Genomic DNA, 25,863 nt, shown 5'->3' on the forward strand with positions numbered 1-25,863 from the left:
TTTTTGGGAGGTGGAGGAGAGTAGTACCAAACAGAAATGTCATAACTTCCATCAGATTAGGTAAGGATGAGGAAGGAAATCAATTGAGCCCTTTCAAAGGAAATCTTGGGAAACTTAAATCAGGATGGCTGGATGCGAGTTTGAACCGCCGTAGTCCTGAATGTGAGTCCAGTGTGCTAACCACTGCAACAATTCACAAATGTTCTTGTGATACAATGGATATTTGTTATACTTGATTATGCATAATGTGCCTCCTGCATATTATCTACGATGTACTCACTATTAGGTACTATATAGAAGGGAGGACCAGCTTGATTTTAATGTTTTTTACTTTTGTCTGTGATAACACTTAAAAGAAACATTTTTTCAAGATACATTCCAAATGCAAATATTATTTATCAGTACATATGAAAATAAAAATAAATATGATTTTTTTTGAAATGGTGCTATGTTCCAACATCTGTTTGGTTCACAATATATAGAAGCCAGGGAATGCCATTTTGAAAATTTTTGATGCACTTTTATCAGCTGAAGACACTGTCAGTTATTACTGTCAACTGATAATTGTTCACAGGTTATGTGCTATTGTGAGATGTATAATTCATTTGTGGACAGGTGTTTATACTACATTTTTTTTTAAAGGAACCCATCCCAAAAGATTGACCAAGTGTTTTTTTTTTGTTTTTTTTTTTGGTACACCATATTCATATAAGTAGTTCAATAAACATAACCTGTTTATGCATTATCCATGAAATAATTAAGATATTATTTTTTTAATGCTCATTTAAAGATTGCCTGCAATAGTAAATTATGTATATTTGATAGCATGTGCTAGTAGAAACAAAGTTGGTTACAGATAACTGGTGTTTTTTTACATCCTCCTGCATTGGGCTGCTAAAGCTATACACCGATATTGTTCAGTTTACGGTTTATGTTGGTAGTCAACTGAACCAATCTCCATGAGAAATGTTCTCAAAAATTACTGAACCATTTAGGTGTGTGAGTATCTGCATTATAAGTCTATTTTCCCTTTGATTTTGGACCCTTGACACTTGTATGCCAAATTGCCCTTCACAGGGAAGAGTCCTACAGAAATAAGAAACCATACTGGAAAAAATACCTTTGTTTGCAATACTCCCCACAATTTTGGATACAAGGGAAAAAACTAAAGCAAAAAGAAGTCAAAGTAGGTTACTTTTTATGTAATGTACAGTTTTGACTTTCTTTTACAATTTGATGCTTTTTATACTGATGGAAAACTTATGTTTAATCTAATGTGACTATAATATTTACAACTTCAAACCTGCACCCCCTTGACTTTATGAATGTGACTTTTCTATAAATTGTGTAGAATCAGCATTTCAATATGTGATTTACATTTGTTTTCTAACTATGTCCAAAATATAATATATATTTTTCCTAATTTTCAGATTTCATTTCACTTCCTTTGTTCCAAAGGATAACAGATACAGCCAAAATAGCTGGAAAGAGAGGAAGCTAATGATTACAGTCTCTGAAAATTTCCAGATACAGTTCAGAACTTCAATTTATAAATGAATTTCTTTATTCTTACAGTTGAATCTGAAATGTGGGGATGTGCAGTTAAATTTAGCTTCATAAAGTGACTGCTTTTGACATCATTTTGAGACCTGCACTCTCCTTGGTCTTTGATTTTTAAATTCCTATACACATAATTACATTTATTAGGAATACATTGTGCGAGCTGTGACACACATTGAATATAATATTCTCTATACAACACATTTGTTCACACCAATGAAGCGATACTCATTTTCCAAATGTGTTAAAATTTAAGTCAGATGGTGATATTTGTACAAGAATGTTTATCTTTTTGCGAAGTGCAATAATACAGGAGTAATTCCCACTTTGGAACTAGCCTTTGTATTATTGCCCCAAGATATTTGCATCATAGAATCACTGATGGTGTAAATCAGTTAAGTGTTACCAGATATCTCAGCCTTTTCTAACTTTTACTATGAATTCTACAGTGTGTTAAAATGTTTGTACATGAAGTTTCTTGCAATGGAGAGAACAAAAAAAAAAAAAAAAAAAAAAAAAAAAAAAAAAAAAAAAAAAAAAAAAAAAAAAAAAAGAATTTGTATGATAATAACAGATCTGCTTATTGATCTACCTGAGAGAGTGCCACATGACAACAGCCCTCAGGGAAAATACATATTTGCTGATCCAGTGAGAAATCATATGTTGAAGGTAGATATCCTGTCTTGATATATCTATCTGAGAGTGTGCCACATTGCCACAGCCTTTCGTGGACTTTGGGTCATATCTCTCCAATGATCTTGCTCAGGACCCTCTTCTTGTGGACCAATTACACAACATCCCAGAAGTGGAGTGTGTCCAATGAGATCATTGCCTTGGTCCATCACACATACCTAGTTGAAAATAAAGAAACAAACTTAAGAACCAATTATTGTTCTACACTGATAAAATCTTAATGGTTCATGCTTACCTTAATAATTTTGCTTCTATTGTCTGTGCTATTCTGTACTGTTACATATTTACAGGAAAATGTATTATAAAGAAACATAAAGTATGGCAATAGTGTCATAGCCATAAATAAAATGTGGTTGAATATTAAGCTGAGGGGTCTTATTTTCAGTGGTGGTGAGCACATTAAACACATAAAAAATCTATCTGGAAGAGATGCAAAAACTTAGAGTATGCTGGAAATCAACAATGAAGTGTAATATGTAACACAGTGAAGTCTGATACACAGTGAAATACTGTAAGAGAGTACGGCCAAAAGACAGGGGAAGATATTAGGTAAAGAGTTGTAACCACACAAAACAAATATCAAAGAGTTAGTATAAACAATAAGGATGAGGAAAATAAAAATTCAAAGCAAAGTAGAAAATAAATTAAAAGGACACAATAAAAAAAGTAACAAGATTAATTACCAAGAAGAACCAAGGGAAAAAGATGACGACACAAGACCATGACCCTTTATGACCCTTTTACCTATAAAAGAAAGCTAAACTATTACACACTGACAGTCTAATGGTCGCGTGGGATCTCCCAGATACAAAGCTATGTATTCTTGTAATAGGCAGCCTATGCATGTGCAGACCAAGCTGCCCCCTTTTATATTCCTCTACCTAGTTGCAAGACTAGTGCCAGTCATGCGGTGATGTTGCCCACTTCAGGTTGACTGTGTGAGGCCATTTTGTATCTCAGGTATGTCAGGTGGCCATATTATCACTTAAGTCCATAGTGTCTGCTTATTGATTTTGATGCTTCATACAGGTCTTTTATGTAGGAATGTCTTTCACTTGTAGTTACTTACTTACCACTAAAATAGCATTGGCAAATACACATGCATATCCCACAAATGCAATGCAACTACATATATTACACCTGATATGTGGACTGTCTTTATGGATATCTGTGAATGTTTGTGGATAATAGTATACTATCATCATCTTATTACAGGTCAGTACGGGCACAAGAAAGAAATATGATTTCCATAAGTCTACTGACACAGAAAATATACATGAACTTGTATTTGATGGATGTAACACGAGTCCCAATAACATTTCTGGTGTGTTGGGTTCCTCATCAGGTCCTTCAGATGTAGTGCCAAGCGTACCACAAACAGTTGACAATGTAACAGAAGAAGACTGGGAAACGTATGCAGTGGAAATAATCGAGGAACATCAGGACAGTTCAGAAATGGAAGAAAGCATCATGGTGTTTCATCTGATGGCGAAGAGGATGATGAATTCTATGTTTGCCTTAAAGAGAAAGGCATGAAAGTAATTGACTCCATTTCCTGGAAAAAAACTCCTTATCATTCATTGCAAAGGAGGAAACATAACCTAATTAGGAAAATTCTAAGCCCAATTGGCAGAGCTCAGGTCATAAATACAATTTTAGACATGTGAGCTTGTTTATTTGATGGATATATGTTGGTCATCATTGTACGAGGGCAGTTCGATAAGTAATGCAACACATTTTTTTTCTGAAACAGGGGTTGTTTTATTCAGCATTGAAATACACCAGGTTATTCCCCAATCTTTTAGCTACACAACACTATTTTTCAACGTAATCTCCATTCAATGCTATGGCCTTACGCCACCTTGAAATGAGGGCCTGTATGCCTGCACGGTACCATTCCACTAGTCGATGTCAGAGCCAACGTCGTACTGCATCAATAACTTCTTCATCATCCGCGTAGTGCCTCCCACGTATTGCGTCCTTCATTGGGCCAAACATATGGAAATCCGACAGTGCGAGATCGGAGCTGTAGGGTGCATGAGAAAGAACAGTCCACTGAAGTTTTGTGACCTCCTCTTGGGTGCAAAGACTTGTGTGAGGTCTTGCGTTGTCATGAAGAAGGAGAAGTTCATTCAGATTTTTGTGCCTACGAACACGCTGAAGTCGTTTCTTCAATTTATGAAGAGTTGCACAATACACTTCAGAGTTGATCGTTTGACCATGGGGAAGGACATCAAACAGAATACCCTTCAGCGTCCCAGAAGACTGTAACCATGACTTTACCGGCTGAGGGTATGCCTTTAAACTTTTTCTTGGTAGGGGAGTGGGTGTGGTGCCACTCCATTGATTGCCGTTTTGTTTCAGGTTCGAAGTGGTGAACCCATGTTTCATCGCCTTTAACAATCTTTGACAAGAAATTGTCACCCTCAGCCACATGACGAGCAAGCAATTCCGCACAGATGGTTCTCCTTTGCTCTTTATGGTGTTCGTTTAGACAACGAGGGACCCAGCGGGAACAAACCTTTGAATATCCCAACTGGTGAACAATTGTGACAGCACTACCAACAGAGATGTCAAGTTGAGCACTGAGTTGTTTGATGGTGATCCGTCGATCATCTGGAACGAGTGTGTTCGCACGCTCAGCCATTGCAGAAGTCACAGCTGTGCACGGCCGGCCCGCACGCGGGAGATCAGACAGTCTTGCTTGACCTTGCGGCGATGATGACACACGCTTTGCCCAACGACTCACCATGCTTTTGTCCACTGCCAGATCACCGTAGACATTCTGCAAGCGCATATGAATATCTGAGATGCCCTGGTTTTCCGCCAAAAGAAACTCGATCACTGCCCGTTGTTTGCAACGCACATCCGTTACAGACGCCATTTTAACAGCTCCGTACAGCGCTGCCACCTGTCGGAAGTCAATGAAACTATACGAGACAAAGCGGGAATGTTTGAAAATATTTCACAAGAAATTTCCGATTTTTTCAACCAAAATTGGCCGAGAGAAAAAATGTGTTGCATTACTTATTGAACTGCCCTCGTACATTCCACAAACCAATATACTGGTACCATGTTGTTGTTGTTGTTGTTGTTGTTGTTGTTGTTGTGGTCTTCAGTCCTGAGACTGGTTTGATGCAGCTCCCCATGCTACTCTATCCTGTGCAAGCTTCTTCATCTCCCAGTACCTACTGCAACCTACATCCTTCTGAATCTGCTTAGCGTATTCATCTCTTGGTCTCCCTCTGTGATTTTTATCCTCCACGCTGCCCTTCAATACTAAATTGGTGATCCCTTGATGCCTCAACACATGTCCTACCAACCGATACCTTCTTCTAGTCAAGTTGTGCCACAAACTTCTCTTCTCCCCATTCCTATTCAGTACTTCCTCATTAGTTATGTGATCTATGCATCAAATCTTCAGCATTCTTCTGTAGCACCACATTTCTAAAGCTTCTATTCTCTTCTTGTCCAAACTATTTATCGTCCATGTTTCACTTCCATACATGGCTACACTCCATACAAATACTTTCAGAAACGACTTCCTGACACTTAAATCTATACTCGATGTTAACAAATTTCTCTTCTTCAGAAACGCTTTCCTTGCCATTGCCAGTCTACATTTTATATCCTCTCTACTTCGAACTGTGAATAATTATACTGGTACCATAAAATATAATTATTCCCAGGAGAGAGGTGTCAAACCCATTGTTGAAACAGAGTTGGCTTCTGTATATTAGTGAACACTGTAAAGCTCTCTCTGTCAGGGGTCATTTCCTCACTTGTTAAAAGTCACTGAAATAAGACCAGTGCATAAAAAGGGAATAACTATCGATATACAAAATTATAGGTCTATTTCATTGACATCAATACTTAGTAAATTGTTGGAAAGGTTACTTCCTGATCAACTTGAATCATTTTTCTATAAGTACAATCTATTAAAAAGCTCTCAGCATTGTTTCAGGAAAGGCAAGTCTACAATAACAACTGCAGCTACAGTTTTCAGTATTGAATAAACTTGATGATGGAAACAAAGTTATTGTCACCTTTTTAGACCCATCCAAGGCATTTGCCTTTGTAAATCATTCTGTTCTTGTATACAAATTAGAAGCTTATGGGGGACAGGAGACAATGTGTTAACCTGTATCATACAACTGGGGGACATAACAAACAGTAAAATCATCTTATAAAATTCTTAACTGTGGTGTCCCTCAGGGAAGCACTATCGGGCCTTTTATGTTTATTGTACATCAAAGATATAGTAATTTCTCAAAATTCAAACCTAGTAAATTATGCCAATGATGCCTCCTTCATAAGTTAGGACTCTACAAAACAGTTAGCAGTACAAAATAACACAGAACATTAGCCGCATCACAGAATATCTCACAAAAAACAAATTGGCACTAAATAAGGACAAGACAATTCTGATGGAGTTTCTACTAAATTATAAATCAAGACAAGTGTATACTGAGCTAGTTGTCAATTGAAACAATTGAAAAACATAAATTCCTGGGTATTGTAGTAGATGAACATCTTACATGGAATGAGTACACAGCTACAAGTGTAAAAGAAGTCTCCTGTAACACCTACCTGCTAAAATGCCATTCTAGCATAATAGTGCCACTTGCCTTAAGACAAGTCTATTTTGGAATTATACACTCCCATCTACAATATGGTATCGAGATTTGGGGTGGGGCACCAACAGTATACATTGAGAGACTTTCAGAGCCCAGAAAGGAGCAATTAGGACACTAGCTAGTATTAGTAAACATCAGTCCTGCAGAAAAGTATAACATACTAACAGTATACACATTGTATATTCTCAGAACTTTACTGTTTGTAAAAGAAAATATGACGCATAAAGTAATCAATAGTTAAACGTCTGCCCCGATAGCTGAATGGTCAGTGTGACGGACTGCCATCCTAAGGGGCCTGGGTTTGATTCCCGGCTAGCTTGGGGATTTTCTTCACTCAGGGACTGGGTGTTGTGTTGTCTTCATCATCATTTCATCCCCATCCGGCACGCAGGTTGCCCAGAATGTAATAAGACCTGCACCATGGCAGCCAGACCTGCCGCGTAAGGGGCCTCCCAGCCAATGACGCTAAATGCTCATTTCATTTCCGATAGTGAAATCCATAATTATAATACAAGAAAAAGAGAACATTACCACATAAAATTTAGTAATAAAAGAGCAACAGATCATTGTCCATTTTCTGCTGGAAGACATTTTTATAACAGACTGTTAAATAATATAAAACTGTTAAATGGAAAAATATTTCAGACAAAATTAAAGCAATTGTTAATTGATAAATGTTTTTACTCCATCAAGGATTTTTAATGTTGTTGCATATAATGCATCTTTATTTCTAAACTCTTGGTAACATTTGTATGTTTGTATATGGACTATGTCCACAACTGTAAAAGTCATTATTAGGCAAATAAACTATTTGTTATTATTATTAATAATAATTATGTTGTACTCAGTGACAAACTATAATGTATTTAAAGTGTAATCTGTGCATGTGTGATCATTCATCCTTAGATTTTACGTTATGGTCATCATTTGATGTAGGGAGCTGAACAGCAAATCTACAAGTCAGGTCTTACTAGAGCTGTTTTCTCTGATGAAGGAAGTTTTAATCTTTGATAGGATCATAGACATCATATAAGAGTAATTTTTTAGGAAGAGAAATCACAAAAATAGAAACTATGCCAAGAAAATGGATGACAGAATCTTGTAATATCCAATGCAGAGTGGATGGGTAACAGAAACCCGAAGCAATTGAGGCATGAATAATATTGCACCTCCTGATTCACGTTGAAGGACATAATTTAGTAATACATTTGACTGAGAATATGGCTGATGTCTACAAAATGAGGGTACCACAAGATTCATTCTCCCAAAATATTATTGTCATTAACTGTTTCATTACTAACATTTCCACATGTACATTTTATTTGTGAAAAAATTACATTTCTGGTGCAACAGAATATGGAATAGGTGTTGGTATACTTTTCAATCAGTTAGGACATTTCAATTCTCTCATCTCTGATCAAAAAAGAGGGCAATACATTTCATTGTGGTTTACGCTGTGCTGTGAAAGTATATAATTATTTTCTATATTTTGTTTATATCATTAGTGTTGTGTAAAGCCATTGTTCATAATAGGAATAAAGGTACACTTCTAACCAGGAATTTAGATTTTTGTAATAAAGGCTGAGATATGAGTTGGCTGCTTGATGTTAGTGAAAGCACAATATGACCATAGTATGACTCTTACTAATGGTACAGAATGACAAAAATATTCTGATTCTGATATCAGAATGGTGTTAAACTTCATTTGATCAAAGGTGCTTAAAATACCATTGTGCACCACTAAGGTAACTATTCATTTATATAAGTAATCTGTTCTTCAATAATACAAAACAAGATTTTATAACTATTCTTTACTTTTTATAAACTTATTTAGTTTTGCTGCCTGCAAATCTAAAGTTGTGTTACTTCTCAGTTGCTAATATCTTGTGGTGGGAAGCTCTCTAGCTATGTTTTGTGTTTTCTTGAACAATAAATGTACAATATTATGTTATAAGGATACTGCCATGAAGAATGTGCTTACAGTGACTTCATCGAAAAGTAACCATAAATGCATGTAACTTTTAGTAAGACAATAATTTTTTATGTAAACTTGTCATTTATTTAAGGCCAATCAGTGTTTAATCCCCCTCTCTAAAGACCATCATATATTCATTCTATGTTACATGCTTGAAAGCCAGAAAAATTGTTAACTTTTAGTGTGTTCCGTCTCCCTACAGGTTGACTTTTTCCACCGTGTGCAAACTCTAGGCATTGATCAATGAAGGATATGCAACAAAAAGGGTCTAATGAACTTATGTCTCGAAATGTGTGGTTTCCTTGCTAGAGACTATTTTTCCAGTCATGCATTGTTACAGAGACTGTGATCTAATATGTGGTGTACCATGCAGCCACAGTTACAGTATTTGTTGAAAATGGCTTCCATGTGCCTCAACACATGTGTGTATGCACTGTAGCATGTTCTGTTTCAAACTTTCACATCAGCGAGGCTGCATCCGAACAGTGTTGAAGGCAGCATGAATACACTGCTCCATTGTCTACACATCTGGAATGGGCTCTGCATACACAATACTTCTAAGATAGCCCCATAACCAGAAATCATATGGGTTGAGATCTGCTGAAAGAGCAGGCTGTGCAACTGGACCCCCTTGTCCAATCTATTGACCAGGGAAGATATGACTGAGATGTGTCCAGACATTAATGGTGAAGTGGGCTGGAGCTTTGTCATGTAGCAGCCACATAACCCTTTGAATCATCAATGGCACTTCTTTGAGCAGGGGAGGCAAAGTCACCAACAAGAAAAATTGATACGAGGGTGGTTTGAAAAGTTCTCGGAATCACCACGGGAGGTCAGTGATAGTGCAATGAGTTGTTCACGTGATATTCGTTGGACTGTTGCCTGTAAACACATGCCATGTCAATGCTCTTGGAAGAGAACTGTGGTGGTGACATGGCTCTGTTGTTGTTCCTGCATAGTGATTTGCAAAGGAGGAAAAAATTGAGATTTGAGCAGTGATTAAGTACTTCATAAAGAAAGCTATGAAAGCAAAGTACATTCATGCCACTTTCCAGAATACATTGGGGGACTCTGCTCCTTCATATTCAACTGTTGTCAAGTGGACAAATGAATTTAGATTTGGTAGAGAGAGTTTAGATGATTATCAATACAGTGGTCGGCCAAGATGTGTCACTACTCCAGAAATCATTGCAAAAGTGCACAAAATGGTCATGGAGTATCATCGATTGAAAGTGCGTGAAATTCCTCATGCTTGCCAGATGTCATCTGAAGGGGTATATCACATTTTAGCTGAAGAATTAGAAATGAAAAAATTATCTGCAAGATGGGTGCTGCTACTCTTGATGCTGGATCAAAAACGCATGAGAATGGACATATCGGAACAATATTTCGCCCATTGTAGGAGAAACGATCAAGATTTTTTGTGCCAGTTTGTGACCAAAGATGAAACTTGGGTGGACTACTATACCCCAGACACAAAACAACAGTCAAAGCAGTGGAAACATGCTGATTCTCTGCCACCAAAGAAAGCAAAGACAATTCCTTCGGCGGGAAAGATCATGTCTTCAGCATTCTGGGATGCGAAGGGGATTCTGTTTGTAGATTACCTCCCCACTGGGGTAACAATTACTGGAGAATACTATGCTAACGTCCTGGACAAATTGCAACAAAAGGTATGTGAAAAAAGGCCAGGTTTAATAAGGAAGAAAGTCATCTTCCATCAAGACAATGTGCATCCCCATACGTGCTGTCACTATGGAAAAATTACACAAACTAAGGTATGAATTGTTGCCACACCCACATTATCACCTGATATGGCTCCATTAGACTTCCATCTCTTCCCAAAACTGAAAATTTTTCTTGATGGATGAAGATTCACTTCAAATGAAGAACTGATAGCCGGAGTTGACAACTATTTTGTAGACATGGAGGAAACTCATTTTTGAGATGGGATGAAGGCACTGGAACATCATTGGACCAAGTACAATTATCTACAAGGGGACTACATTGAAAAATAAAAAAAAAAATGTTTCAGTGACGTAAGTACTTCTTTTCTACTCTGTTCTGAGAACTCTCCAAACCAGCCTCATAGTTCCTGTTTGTTAGGTGACATGGAAAGCGGACTGGTCCAATACAGTTGCCAATTATCCCAGCCCACACATTCCGGCTGTACAGATACTGATGATTTGCTGTCACCATACCATGAGAGTTCTGTGTACTATCCCATAGATGACTGTTATGAAAATTGAAGATACCACTCTTCTTGACCGAGCGGGGTGGCGCAGTGGTTAGACACTGGACTCGCATTCGGGAGGACGACGGTTCAATACCGCGTCCGGCCATCCTGATTTAGGTTTTCCGTGATTTCCCTAAATCACTCCAGGCAAATGCCGGGATGGTTCCTCTGAAAGGGCACGGCCGACTTCCTTCCCAATCCTTCCCTAATCTGATGAGACCGATGACCACGCTGTCGGGTCTCCTTCCCCAAACCAACCAACCAACCAACTCTTCTTGAAGATGACCTCATCTCTGAAAAGGATGGGTGACACAAATCCCAGAACTGTGGTTGCCTGGTGAAGAGACCAGTGACAAAACTGCTCCTGATGCAGAAAACCTGTTGCTAGTAAGTCCTGCACATGCTGTAAATGATAAGGATAGTAACAATTGTCACAGAGCATGTTCCACACTGTCATCTGGCTCACTCTGTACTGGGAGACCAACTGCCTGATACTGACACAGCAGTTGCCTTCTACAGTTTTAATCAGATTTTACTCCAAGTGTGGTGTCCGAACATTTCGGGTATGTGCTTCATGATTTCCTTCTTCCTGAAATGACCCTGTCTCAGAAAAATGGTGGAACACTATAGCAAACTCTGAATGCTGTAGTTGTTGTCAGCTGGGATAGGTCTCCTGATACAACCTTGCTGCCCACTGCTCATAGCCATTTGCCTTTCTGTAAGTAAACACGATGTCAGCAAGCTCTCAATTCAAAAACGAAACCATTGTGCACAATGATGTATAACATCCACTACAAGATGAGTCCGCAAGAGAAGGGAATCAGACATACTGACAATTACTATGGCAGGAGAGGGCACTAGGGCATGACATATGAGGAACAGTACCACCCTCTAGGAGGGAGCTATGCGCACTGTAACTGTGGCTGCATGGTACACTCCCTGTCACAAAGTATGTTTGAATAAATGGTCTACAGCATGGAAACCATGCATTTCTGGATGTAAGATCATTACACCTTTTTTGTTCCATACCCTCTCATTGACCAATCCCTAGAGTTTGTACGCAGTGGAAGAAATCATCCTGTATACAATACGAATACAGTTGATGACAACCTGGAGCTTTCTCAATGCTTCAAAGGTTGAGCATAATAGGACTGAGACTTTTTATGACTTATGTATGCCACAAGTAAATATTGGAGTAGTGTGGATATTTTGATAAGTTATGAATGCAACTGCAAGATCTTTCAAGAAAATCATGGGCTAGTGGAAGTTTGCTTTACAAACAAAATATCCAGTGACTAAACAAGAAAGATATTGTAGCCACCACAATGAATTACAGAGTACTCATTCACAAGAAGCTTTAGTTTAAACCAAAATGGTTCATCCTGTTAAGCTTGTACATTTTTAACATGTGTGAATAATTAGGTACTGTCAGTCACTATGAGAAAGTTGAGATCTCATTTGTACAGACATATATTTTTTGACTTTAAGTCAAGTGGAGATATTTTGAAATGTCAAGAAGGTGAAAGGCCTGCTTGCAAAGATACAATGAACTCATGTCAATAGGTTTCCAGAAATAATTACATTTTCCATTTAAAAAAATGACACAGTGCTATTCAAAGACATCAAGTTCATATTTCATATGATTTTGATTCAAATCCAACAGTGGCCTATGTGATTCAGAAATAACTGATTTCTCTAGATATTTCCAAGTAAGTTATGATGGCTCCTTTATTGGTCTTTGGGCTGTTCTTTGCTTGCCCTTTTACATTTGAGCTATAGATTAATTTCCAAAGATGACAGTGTGTTAAACCTTATGAGCGAATAAAAACAAATTCCATCCATCTCTCCCATCACAAGTCTCTGAATCTCTAACCATTTATTTGATTTTTGTGTATTATTGATTTAACAATGATTAACTTTGATAATTTCTTTGACAGTTAACATTGCTTGTCTAGGCAGTAATCCCACATTTTAGTGACCATTCCTAAGAGCCTGGTTTGGTATCTCTGGCTCTGCAGATATTAAATGTATAAAGAACAAATACTGTGGGCAGTTAGTTGTAAAGCTATGAGTTAAAAATTCAATTTTATATACAAACAGTATTTGTTTGTGGGACACATATTGATAATTAATTATCAGCTAAATTGTGGAAATAGGTGTGTATTAGACTTTCAGGTAATCAGCTTTCTTCAGGGTGATCAATCGTTAATGCAACCACTTTCATGGCATGCGACCAGCATGTGAGGCTGGGCTGCTGCATCCATGATGCAGCTGACAGGAGGTCAACAGTAAACACAGTACAGTTTGTCGTATAAGCTATTTCTAACATATGTAACATAAACACATAAAAAGAGATGTAAATTACTGATGTATATTAAGCAAGAAGATAACAGAACTGCTTCGCCTCATTGTCCCAGCATTTATGACACCTGATTAGGAAATTGTTCATTACATTCTGCAGTTTCCTCTGAAAAATGGCAGCAATTTCTTGATGAATGTTAGTTTTAAGTTTGTATAAAGTGTGTGGATTTGCTATGCACATTTTCTCGTTTAATGTCACCAGAGGTAAAAACTGCAGGCAGTTAAATTGGGGGAACAAGGGAGCCATATGATGTTAGTGACAACTCTAACTTGAAAAAGTCAAACCATTTCCTGTAATGAAAAGTTGGCTGTATGTGCAGTTGCAAAGTCATACTGAGGGCTCGTGAAAAAATGTTCTCTAATTAGTCACAAAAGGCTGCAAACAGTTTGCAACATACCTCTAAATGTTAACTGGTTCCTGGAAAAAAGGGCCTGTTGTTCTCTCAATGCTAATAGCACACTGTACTCCTCTTTACTGATCATGCGGAGATTACTTGTGTAATATATTAGGCATATCAGAACTCCAATAATGGTTATTTTGTGAATTAACATACCCATTTAGGTGGAATTGTGATTCATACGAAAACAAGGGTAGGTTAGGGTCATTTTCTCCATCATGCACCCTATTCAAAATCCTATCACAAAACCACAACTTTTTTCAGTGTCACCCAATTCAAGTTCTTGCGCTAGAGTACTTTATAGGGATCTAATATCAGTAACTCCACAGCCATTTGAACAGAGCTGTAGGAAATCCCCATGTGCTGAAAAAGATGTCAATCTGATTTTCTATGAGACCTTTCCAGAGTACGTGCTATGTTATCCAGAGATTCTTCTGTGAGTCCTATACATGATTGTTTATGTTTCCTATCAGGAACACATCCCATTTCATGAAATTTATTTATCAGTTGATGAACTGGATTCTAATTAAAAATGTGAACATCAGGATATTCCTCTTGAAATAACCTCCTTACAGCACAGGCTGATTCTGTGCACATGTGTGAATAATACATGAATACTCTTTGGTGAACAGAATACCTGTATTTCCCCATTTTACATGAAGTGCTTTCACTCAATACACTTTATTGCATTGCCTGACAAACATGTGCTACTTGGGCAAGATTTCAACTCACAATAAATCCTCACAGTTGGCGGGAAAAAAATTCCCCATCAGCTGGTTGCAATAAGGATTGATCACTGTGTATATATCCTGTGTTAACTATTTTAAAGTCTAAAACTTGCACATTCATGTATTTTGCCTCTGCAGCAAACATTGTTTATACAAGGGGCAATCAAAAAGTTTCTGTTCAAAGGCCATACAATCCAGAATTGGTATGCCAAGTAGGCAAAATGACTTTGAGCATTGAGGCAATCACCTTACCAATGCACCAGGTTGAAGTTACCCATTTGGCAAGACGGCTGCTGGATTGGTTGTATCTTGACATCGGCTCCATGTTCAAATGGTATTTTTGTGTGTCAAGTGGTTCCTGTACTCACAAGTAGTGGAAGTGTGAATTATTCAAGCGTGCATTTATGTTATGTTATGTGTAAACAGGGCAAGGTGAGTGAATTAAAGTTATAAGTGGGATCGATCACTGCCAGCATGGAGAGATCGTCACTCTCATTGGTGCAGAATGCACACCGGCACTTGTGCTGCGCCAGCCGAGGAGAGGCAAGTGGACCACAGCGCAGTGTCAGTTACACGCTGCTGCTACCAGCTGCTCTGCGGGCCCAATGAGCGACGACTGGTGTGAGGCAAGGCAAAACAAGCCACATCCAGTGTGTATGACGCTGGTTCTGGCGACTCAGCAGAAAGCGATGTAAGTAAGTCAGTGGTGCAGCGTAATGTGGAGAGGCCATGCACTACAGTGTGGCACTACAGGATAGCTACACAGAAAGGAACAATGGCGACTGACACAGCTAATTTAAATGGTAATGCCAAAGTGAAAACTGCAATATGAATTTAATGGGTAAAAGATGACACAGGCAACAGCAAGTGAATTGAAAGTGGAATTAAAGAAGAAAATATCACAGTGGGCAATACAGCAGATGTTTTTAATTGGCAGGTTGGAACAATTACAAAAAGAAAACAAAAGTTGTAGAGAAAATTCACAAAAACCAGGAAAAACGTAAGCAGGAGCAGTACTAAAGACGCCACGTAGTAGAAATGTAACGGAAACAGCTTCTGCAGCTAAAATAGTGGCAGCACAAACAATGCAGCAAAATACACTGTTCATAAAGTCAAGAACAAATGAAGAGGCAAAAATAGTGCAACAAAAACTAATGACTTTAATAAACCACAGCAAAGAGAAAATTTGTATAAGGAAGATCAAGCAAACCATTAATGTAGTCATTGTGGAAACTGCTACACAAAGTGACGCGGGAAAGATAATGAACAACAAAAAGGTGCAAGAGACACTGATTTGTGAACAACCTAGGAGAAAGAGTCCTTTAGGGATACTGTATGACATCCCAGAGGACACAGATGCAAAGACACTCAGAATGACAATGTACATGCAGAGCCTTGAAGATGAACTGACGAAGGAAAGCTTCTAAAGTGGCTTTACAGTACATCCAGAAGGGGAATATATTACTTTTCCTGTACCTGATTTCATAGATAGAATCCATTTCAGAGTGAAAAATCTGCAAATCTGCCAACAAAAGTGGAAAAAACTGGAGAAGTTGTTGAAGCAGGTTTCTACCAGAAGAAATGAATCATTCTTCTTAGATACTTTGTACAACCACTTTGTGATGACACATGGTCATATATTCTATAGTTACAGGCAAGTGGGGCAAGACAGTTGGATGTATACCCATCACCTCTAATGGAGATAAAGATAGAAAAGCTTAATGCAATGAGAAGTGTCAGCGTATTGCATGAGGCTAGAAGTGTGGCAGAACAGTTGCAGTTAGATGTATTATAAATCCAAGAGCCATACACGAAGGCAGGAAAGATCCCCATTATGCCAATAACTGCCCATGAAGTCACACAAGGGAAAGTCCTATGGCAGCAAGTTGCATCCAGGTGTCCAGTGTTTTCAATTTAGTGATAAGATCAATGACTATCTGCTAACACTAAAGGATATTAATTACCAAGGATGAACTAAGCCTCTTGTGTATTATGTTGATGCACATGCAAGGTCAATATTTTGACATAGCCAACTGACTGACAACTAGAAGAAGCTGTTGTGGAACTCAACCTACAGGTATTGAATGCATCTGACAATCTGCCAGCCTATGAAGGAGGGTCGGAGCAATGTCAATGTCAATATCAACATCACCGTAGCAAATATGGCAGTGGCATGCCATATGAAGGGCTGGAAAGTTGCAAGTTGAATGACAATGAGTGACCACAATATCGTACACTACACCATCACTGGAAGGGAAATCCAAGATGCCACAGCAAAAATGTGTGTAAGGTCCAAATATAAGATCAAGAATGCTAACAGGGAAGAACTAAGAAGAGTGTTTTAGTGTCCAACAATTCCATTGTTGGGTGGTGATGTAGATGTTAAAACACAAGAACTGACAGTGGCTATACTTAGAGCAATGGAGGAATCAATATCTATCGGCAGGTGTCATTCTAAAGGAGGACCTTGCATCTGGACTGAGGTACTGCAGAAATTAAGATGTGAAACAAGAAGAGCCAGGAAGCTACAACAGAGCAGCATGACTCAAGAAGAAAGAGTCTGAATGTTGCATAGATACAGGTATGTTAAACAATGTAAGAGTTGTGGAAAACAAAAATGGAATGATGGAAGAAATTCATGGAGGCTAACTTAGAAACCTATCTCTGTGGTGTACCATATAAAATAGTCTGCGAGAAAATACGGTCACCAACAGTGTTACCCATGCACAAAAGGAATGATGGGACAGTAACAGAAAGCTGGGAACAGTCAGCTGCCCTGCTAATGGAAAATTCCTGATGATGGAGAGGAAGGTGAGATGGATGATTGGTATAGGTTATGGGAAATGTTATGGGAAGAATATGGGAACAATAAATTTGTACACCCCTTCACACAAGAATAAATTAGGCAAACAATTTTAAGGCTGAAAAAGAAAAAATCTCCAGGAGTGGACGGAATCCCTGCCAAAGTAATACAAGTCTTATGTGATCAACTAGATAGTTACTTGTGTGATCTGTGCAATGGGTATCTCTTGCAAGGAATGGTGCCTGCACTGTGGAAGAAAGCTGAACTGGTAATAATTAATAAAGGACAAGATAAGGATCCAATGATAACCAGATTCTACAGACCAATTTGTCTTTTGAGACTTCTCGGCAAGCTATTTGAAAAACTATTATGCAAAAGATTACAAGATCACAGACTGCTACATGGGGTGAGCCCTCACCAGTATGGGTTTAGAAAAGGAAGGTCAACTGAAGACACAATTAATAAAGCTTTTGCTCGCAACAGATACTCATTCTAAGTACACTCTAACAGTGATGATTAATATTGCTGCCTGAGAGATTATTGCCACAGGTGACATGCTTCTTTAACATTCCCAGGAAAGAAAATAATGAAGACAATAACAAAAGGCTGTCTGCAGGGATCAGTATGTGGTCCAGAGTTTTAGGATGTGGCACTGGATTCCATACTACAGAAGTTACATGAAAGCAGGCTGATGGCATCTGCAGCTTACATGCTGTTCATCGCAAGTGGTTGAAGACAAATGTAATGCGGCCATCCATGAACTTGAGGGCTGGTTTTGAAGTGTTAAATTGTCTCTAGCAACTCGTAAAACAATGTACCTCCTGCTGAAAAGGAACCTAATAAGAAACCCTAAAATAAAATTAAATGATGTTACAATTAGGAGAAGCATAGTAACAAGATATCTAGGAGTATTTCAGGATGAATGTCATAACTTTGCATGTAGAGGAAGCAGTCAGTAAAGGAACAAATGTGATGAATAAAATTATAACCATTGCAAATAGACAATTTCAGCTTCCCTTGAATACATTCAGAGGATACTGCCAAACTATATTAGCACCAGTCATAGGATATGGTGCGAATGTCTGGGCTCATAGATTGCATCTAATGAAGCCAGCCTTAGCAGTGAGAAGAGTTGAACAATGCATGCTACTAATATTAATGGGCCCCTACTGCACTACCTTGAATGATACTTTGTTAGTATTTCTAGGAATATGCTCAGTGGACTTGGAAATTAGGAAAAAGGGTGGACTTGGAAATTAGGAAAAATTAAGCCTTTTACTGATTAAAGAAAGGAAATCAAATGGAAGTACAAAGGGTGCTTGGAACTGAGGCAAATTCGAAAAAGGCAATAAAAGATTGCACGTTATAAATGTGGAAAATGTATGGGACACTTCAGGTACTGGCAGGATAACATATGAATTTCTCTCTAACATAAAAGAGAGATTAAAAGTGAGATTCTTAACCCATCAAGTGGACTGATACCTTACCTGACTGGCCTTGGCCCTTACACCACTTATCTATACAAAATCAGAAGACAGATGAATGATAGCAGTGTGGGCACACTAGAACATACATTGTGGGACTGCAAACTCTATGAAGATGCAGCAGGTAATGAACACCAGGTATTTAGGAGATTGGATTCTAAAGCAGCACTAAGGAGCAAGCTGACCTGGTGCATCTTGGACAATATTGCAGCAACAGTATGAAGGAAGGTAAACATAATGAGGCATTTAACCATAAATCGACATGCTGCCATCCAGGCTAGACAACATACTCTGCAGATGAAGAGAAGATAACTGAGGTTAGCAACCACTGAATGAAATACTGTCCCAAGAATCTACATTGCATTGGTACAGATGATCATGGAAGTGTGGACTTTAAGAAATAGCAGTGATAGCTGGAATTACTTGCTACAGTGGAAATGCTGCTGATGTGCTGCCTGATGCCCAAGGAATCCAGCAGACTATGGCTGTTGACTGGGGTAGTATAAGGGTGGATCCAGTAATGAAAACAACTGTCTCCAAGTTAAATGCACCAAAATAAATGTACAAACAGAGAAGAAAATTCTGTAGTGTATGTAGTAGATTAGTAGGAGGGTAATTGATTCAGAGTTTTAATGCAGTTTTGTAGTAGTAGAAGCAGTTGTAGTTTTTTTTTAAAAATTAAGTATCAGAAATAAATAATTAATACATAATTTATTACTATCCAGTGAAATGTGAATTGTATGGCCTATTTTAGATTTTCAGATAATAGGCTGTAATTGTGAAAAATAAATAAAAAATAAATACCTGTTTGGTAAAACACTGTCCTGCTGTCTGAAGAAGACTGTAAGTGCTTGCTGCACATGTTTGTCCAACAGGAATCATCAGCTTTCTTAATGGACTGAAGGAATGGTAATTGCATGGAGAAAGATCAGGACCGTAGGGCTGGTGTTCAAGTGTCTCCCATTTGAGTTGGCATAAATTCTGTGTTACAAAATTTGTGATACAGGGACATGCATTGTTATGAAGCAGCATGGAACTTGGTGCACTATTCCACTGGTTTTTGACAGACAAGCTGCCTTGTACACAATCTTCATTCTCTGATGTATGTCTACCGGTGTTTGTCCTTTGACATCCAAGAAAAGAATAAGAGCATGTTGGTCCTGTTTGGACGCAATTGGTAATGTCACTACCATAGTTCATGTTTCTGCATTTACTGCATTCATGTCAGGAAGACACAAATGTCATACTAATCCCTTGCCTATGTGGTGGTGCTTGTATATCAGCATCAGAGTTACACTGTGTTGCACATACACTGCAGCAATGTCCTCAAACAGAAACTTTTTATTTTTTTATTTTTTTTATACTGTTTCTTCATATAAGTTAAAAGAAAAGAATTAATAACAAAATTTACTCACTTCTACAGCAGTCTGTGGTAAAATGCTTGATGCCACATTGAAAGTTAGAGCTTCATTCCATACTGGATTGCAGTTTGATTTTCTTGCTGCAGTCTTCTTTTTCTTCACTCTTTTACCACCATTTAGCAAGTACACCTTCACAAATGGATCTGAAAATGAAACAAGAAGTTTTTGCTACCAATTAAAATTAGAATATTATATTACTGCTCAACATTTTATAACACCCTTTACATATGTGAAAGTAGTTGTAAGTCATAAAGTGCAAGAAAAGTTTGTTCCTAACATCTGTAGTTCTTTGTTAATGCATAACTTGACTTGTGCCATATCCCTTAATGTCAGGTTCTACAACACATGATGATTGAGCAAATGAATGACTGAATAAAATTGTAGCTTCTAAGCAGTACAAAATCAAGTAAATGTACACAGTCTGTCAAGCAACATCATACATAATACACACAGTTGTAAAGAGAAGCTAATCATATGTGATAGATGTGTCTCCCGGTTTGAGATGCAGTGGTCACAACAGAGCTGCCTCGCAACATGGGCATAAGAGGTCATACGTTGTCATATAAGGGATTATATGCCCTCCATTCAAGAGTTTCATTTGTTGAAACCTATTGCAGTTTGAAGCAAGAGAAGTACCAAAATTCATTGTAAGTTGATTTCTAATGACAGGGCATGATGATAACTGTTTTTCTTTGATTAATATCGATGAGACCATGTAAATACCAGTACATAAATAGGAGGTAGAAACAGTCACAGAATAAAATGATGAAGCAGTAGCTCCTTCTTTCCCAAATTAAAAGGTTTCCTGTTAATTTAATACTTTAAATGTAGCCTGTGTACACATAAATAATGTGTACCAGAATAGAGTACTTTTTATTGTAAGAATGTAGTTAGTTTGACAATGAAAATAATCAGTTATTGACAATGTAAGTGGATAGATAAAAAATCTACTCACCAAGCAGTGGCAGGGGAACACACACACACAAGGATTTAACTTTTACAAGGTTTCAGAGCCAGAGGCTCCTTCTTCTGGGAGAAGAGTTGAAGGGTAAGGAAGAGGGGTGAAGGAAAAGGACTGAAGAGGTTTAGGGAAATGGGTACAGTTCAGAAAAGTCACCCAGAACCCTGTGTCAGGGGAGACTTACTGGATGGGATGAGAAGGAAAGACTGTTGGGGACTGCACTGGATGAGATTTGAAAACCTGAGAGCTGATAGGTGGAAGACAGGGTAATATGCTAGAAGGAGATTACTACTAAAACATCATGCACGAGTTAATGACAGTGCATGAATTAATAACACTGAAAAGCTAAATGCATTGTATGTAACGGAGGTTGGAGGGTGGACAGTGAAAAATAGACAAGGCAGAAAATGAAAGATGTAGAAAACTAAAATGGAGTGAAGAAAGGAGTGGTTACTGTGAACAAATGCTGTGACAGAAAGAATTAATGTAAATTAAGGCCAGGTGGATGTTGAAAACCAAGCACCACCCAGTTATCAGTCAGGATGAATGGGCATAGGCAGAGGGTGTATACAGGACACACAACTGTACGTTGCAGAGCATGCTTTACAACATGACAATCATGACCTCAGTGCCTGTTCCACCACATGTGCCATCTGGATTCTTCCCTCAGACACCAGTTTCTTAGAACTCCGCAGGTGGGAACTAGTGCTATAACATGTCCTTGGTTCTCGCCACCCTCCTGGCCTTAATTTACTTTGATTCCTTGTGCCTCAGCATTTATTCCCAGTAACTACTCCTTTCTTCACTCCATTGTAGTTTCCTACATCCTTCATTTTTTGACTTGTCTATTTTTTGCCATCCCCCCCTCCCACTCTGTTACACACAATGCACTTAGCTTTTCAGTGTTATTAATTCATGCACAACGTTTTAGTGATAATCTCTGTTTTGCGTATTACCTTGTCTTCCATCTTTAACTCTTAGGTTTTCAAATCTCATCTGGCGCAGTCCCCAACAGTCAGTCTTTCCTTCTTATCCCATGTGATAAGTCTCCCTTGACCCAGGATTCTGGGTGACTTTTCTGAATTGTACCCCTTTCCCTAAATCTCTCCAGGTATTTTCTTTCTCACCTCTTCCTTCCCCTCCAACTCTTCTGCCAGAAAAAAGAGCCACTGGCTCCAAACGTTTGTAAAAGTTAAGCCTTTTGTGTGTGTGTTATCCTGCCGCCACTTGGTGAGTAGATTTTTTCATCTACCCGTTTATATTATATTATCAACAATTGATTATTTTTGTTGTTAGATTAGCCCATGTGGCCATCATTCCTTCTTATGTGACCCTCCTGACAGTCTTTATTGTCATCTGTATTCTTGAAAGTATCATCGGTTTTCTGCCGATTGTGCTAGTATTCTGATCATTTATTTATCTGAACCACCCAGTTTTATCAATGCTTTGCCCCCTACATCTTTTCTCATAGTACTGGTTTCCATGCATATAGATGAGCCCATTGTTATTTGTGGATTTGCATATAAGAATTCTATGGTTATTTACAAATTTGTCCACAATTCACTACGGTACGCTATGGGCATTCTCCCGAACGTCTCTCACCGATTTATTTTCAAATTTGACCGCTACTTTCCTTCCTGTCCTCCACTTACTCTGTATATACACAATTCTTTCACATTTTTGTGCGTTTTTTTTTTCACCATACTTTTCTGATCGACTTTTACTACAGTCTCCTACATCACAGTCTCCTGTGACTTTCTCTTATGTCTGGCCAGTTTTTAAAATTTCTTCGCCTTTCACAACTTTGCCTATCACTTTTTTTTCTATTCATTTTTCGGAATCATATAGACCACTCTTGTGGCAAGAAGTACTTGCCCACTCACTGGCTCTTGTTAACCATTGTCTGTCTTCACGATTTACGTTCGTATTTTTCTGATTTTCCAAAATTTTCCATGCATTTCTTCCATTTTTCTATTTTGTTTCACCCTCTGCCTCTCGTTTTTGCCACTCTCACCATGTATGACACTCCAAACCGTCCTCTCTTGCTGTGATGAATCACATCACATATTGTTGTTGTTGTTGTTGTTGCGGTCTTCAGTCCTGAGACTGGTTTGATGCAGCTCTCCATGCTACTCTATCCTGTGCAAGCTTCTTCATCTCCCAGTACTTACTGCAACCTACATCCTTCTGAATCTGCTTAGTGTATTCATCTCTTGGTCTCCCTCTACGATTTTTACCCTCCACATTGCCCTCCAATGCTTAATTTGTGATCCCTTGATGCATCAGAACATGCCCTACCAACCGGTCCCTTCTTCTTGTCAAGTTGTGCCACAAACTCCTCTTCTCCCCTATTCTGTTCAATACCTCCTCATTAATTACGTGATCTACCCATCTAATCTTCAGCATTCTCCTGTAGCACCACATTTCGAAAGCTTCTATTCTCTTCTTGTCCAAACTATTTATCGTCCATGTTTCACTTCCATACATGGCTACACTCCATACAAATACTTTCAGAATGACTTCCTGACACTTAAATGTATACTTGATGTTAACAAATTTCTCTTCTTCAGAAACGCTTTCCTTGCCATTGCCAGTCTACATTTTATATCCTCTCTACTTCGACTATTATCAGTTATTTTGCTCCCCAAATAGCAAAACTCCTTTACTACTTTAAGTGTCTCATTTCCTAATCTAATTCCCTCAGCATCACCCAATTTAATTCGACTACATTCCATTATCCTTGTTTTGCCTCTGTTGATGTTCATCTTATATCCTCCTTTCAAGACACTGTCCATCCAGTTCAACTGCTCTTCCAAGTCCTTTGCTGTCTCTGACAGAATTACAATGTCATCGGCAAACCTCAAAGTTTTTATTTCTTCTCCATGGATTTTAATACCTACTCTGAATTTTTCTTTCGTTTCCTTTACTGCTTGCTCAATATACAGATTGAATAACATTGAGGAGAGGCTACAACCCTGTCTCACTCCCTTCCCAACCACTGCTTCCCTTTCATGCCCCTCGACTCTTATAACTGCCATCTGGTTTCTGTACAAATTGTAAATAGCCTTTCGCTCCCTGTATTTTACCCCTGCCACCTATAGAATTTGAAAGAGAGGATTCCAGTCAACATTGTCAAAAGCTTTATCTAAGTCTACAAGTGCTTGAAATGTAGGTTTGCCTTTTCTTAATCTTTCTTCTAAGATAAGTCGTAAGGTCAGTATTGCCTCACGTGTTCCAACATTTCTAAGGAATCCAAACTGATCTTCCCCAAGGTCAACTTCTACCAGTTTTTCCATTCGTCTGTAAAGAATTCGCGTTAGTATTTTGCAGCTGTCACGTATTAAACTGATAGTTCAGTAATTTTCACATCTGTCAACACCTGCTTCCTTTGGGATTGGGATTATTATATTCTTCTTGAAGTCTGAGGGTATTTCACCTGTCTCATACATCTTGCTCACCAGATGGTAGAGTTTTGTCATGACGGGCTCTCCCAAGGCCGTCAGTAGTTCTAATGGATGATGTCTACTCCCGGGGCTTTGTTTCAACTCAGGTCTTACAGTGCTCTGTCAAACTCTTCACGCAGTATCGTATCTCCCATTTCATCTTCATCTACATCCTCTTCCATTTCCATAATATTGTCCTCAAGTACATTGCCCTTGTATAGACTCTCTATATACTCCTTCCAACTTTCCCTCCTTTGCTTACAACTGGGTTTCCATCTGAGCTCTTGATATTCATACAAGTGGTTCTCTTTTCTCCAAAGGTCTCTTTAATTTTCCTGTAGGCAATATCTATCTTACCTCTAGTGAGATAAGCCTCTACATCCTTACATTTGTCTTCTAGCCATCCCTGCTTAGCAGTTTTGCACTTCCTGTTGATCTCATTTTTGAGGCGTTTTTATTCATTTTTGCCTGCTTAATTGACTGCATTTTTATATTTCTCCTTTCATCAATTAAATTCAATATTTCTTCTGTTCCCCAAGGATTTCTACCAGCCTTCATCTTTTTACCTACTTGATCGTCTGCTGCCTTTACTACTTCATCCCTCAAAGCTACCCATTCTTCTTCTACTGTATTTCTTTCTCCCATTCCAGCCAATTGTTCCCTTATGCTCTCCCTGAAACTCTCTACAACCTCTGGTTTAGTCAGTTTATTCAGGTCCCATCTCCTTAAATTCCCACCTTTTTGCAGTTTCTTCAGTTTTAATCTACAGTTCATAACCAATAGATTGTGGTCAGAGTCCACATCTGCCCCTGGAAATGTCTTACAATTTAAAACCTTGTTCCTAAATCTCTGTCTTACCATTATATAATCTATCTGATACCTTTTAGTATCTCCAGGATTCTTCCAGGTATACAACCTTCCTTTATGATTCTTGAACCAAGTGTTAGCTATGATTAATTTATGCTCTGTGCAAAATTCTACCAGACGGCTTCCACTTTCATTTCTTACCCCAATCCGTATTCACCTACTATGTTTCCTTCTCTCCCTTTTCCTACTCTCGAATTACAGTCACCCATGACTATTAAATTTTCATCTCCCTTCACTACCTGAATAATTTCTTTTATCTCATCATACATTTCATCAATCTCTTCATCATCTGCGGA

General features: G+C 38.3%; 1 protein-coding gene across 1 annotated transcript in view; it reads right to left on the reverse strand.

Moving 5' to 3' along the window:
• Positions 1-2,189: 2,189 nt before the first annotated feature.
• LOC124606191 (synaptotagmin-5) overlaps positions 2,190-25,863 on the reverse strand; it is a 241,677-nt gene continuing 218,003 nt past the window's right edge. Inside the window, exons 8-9 of the mRNA XM_047138159.1 lie at positions 20,291-20,439; positions 2,190-2,411 (exon numbers count right to left, since the gene is read on the reverse strand). Of these exons, the coding sequence (XP_046994115.1) occupies positions 2,253-2,411; positions 20,291-20,439 (308 nt within the window). The 3' untranslated portion in view covers positions 2,190-2,252. The remainder of the gene's footprint in view (positions 2,412-20,290; positions 20,440-25,863) is intronic.

This window comes from Schistocerca americana, chromosome 3, assembly GCF_021461395.2.
Source record: "Schistocerca americana isolate TAMUIC-IGC-003095 chromosome 3, iqSchAmer2.1, whole genome shotgun sequence".
NCBI classification, from domain to species: Eukaryota; Metazoa; Arthropoda; class Insecta; order Orthoptera; family Acrididae; genus Schistocerca; species Schistocerca americana.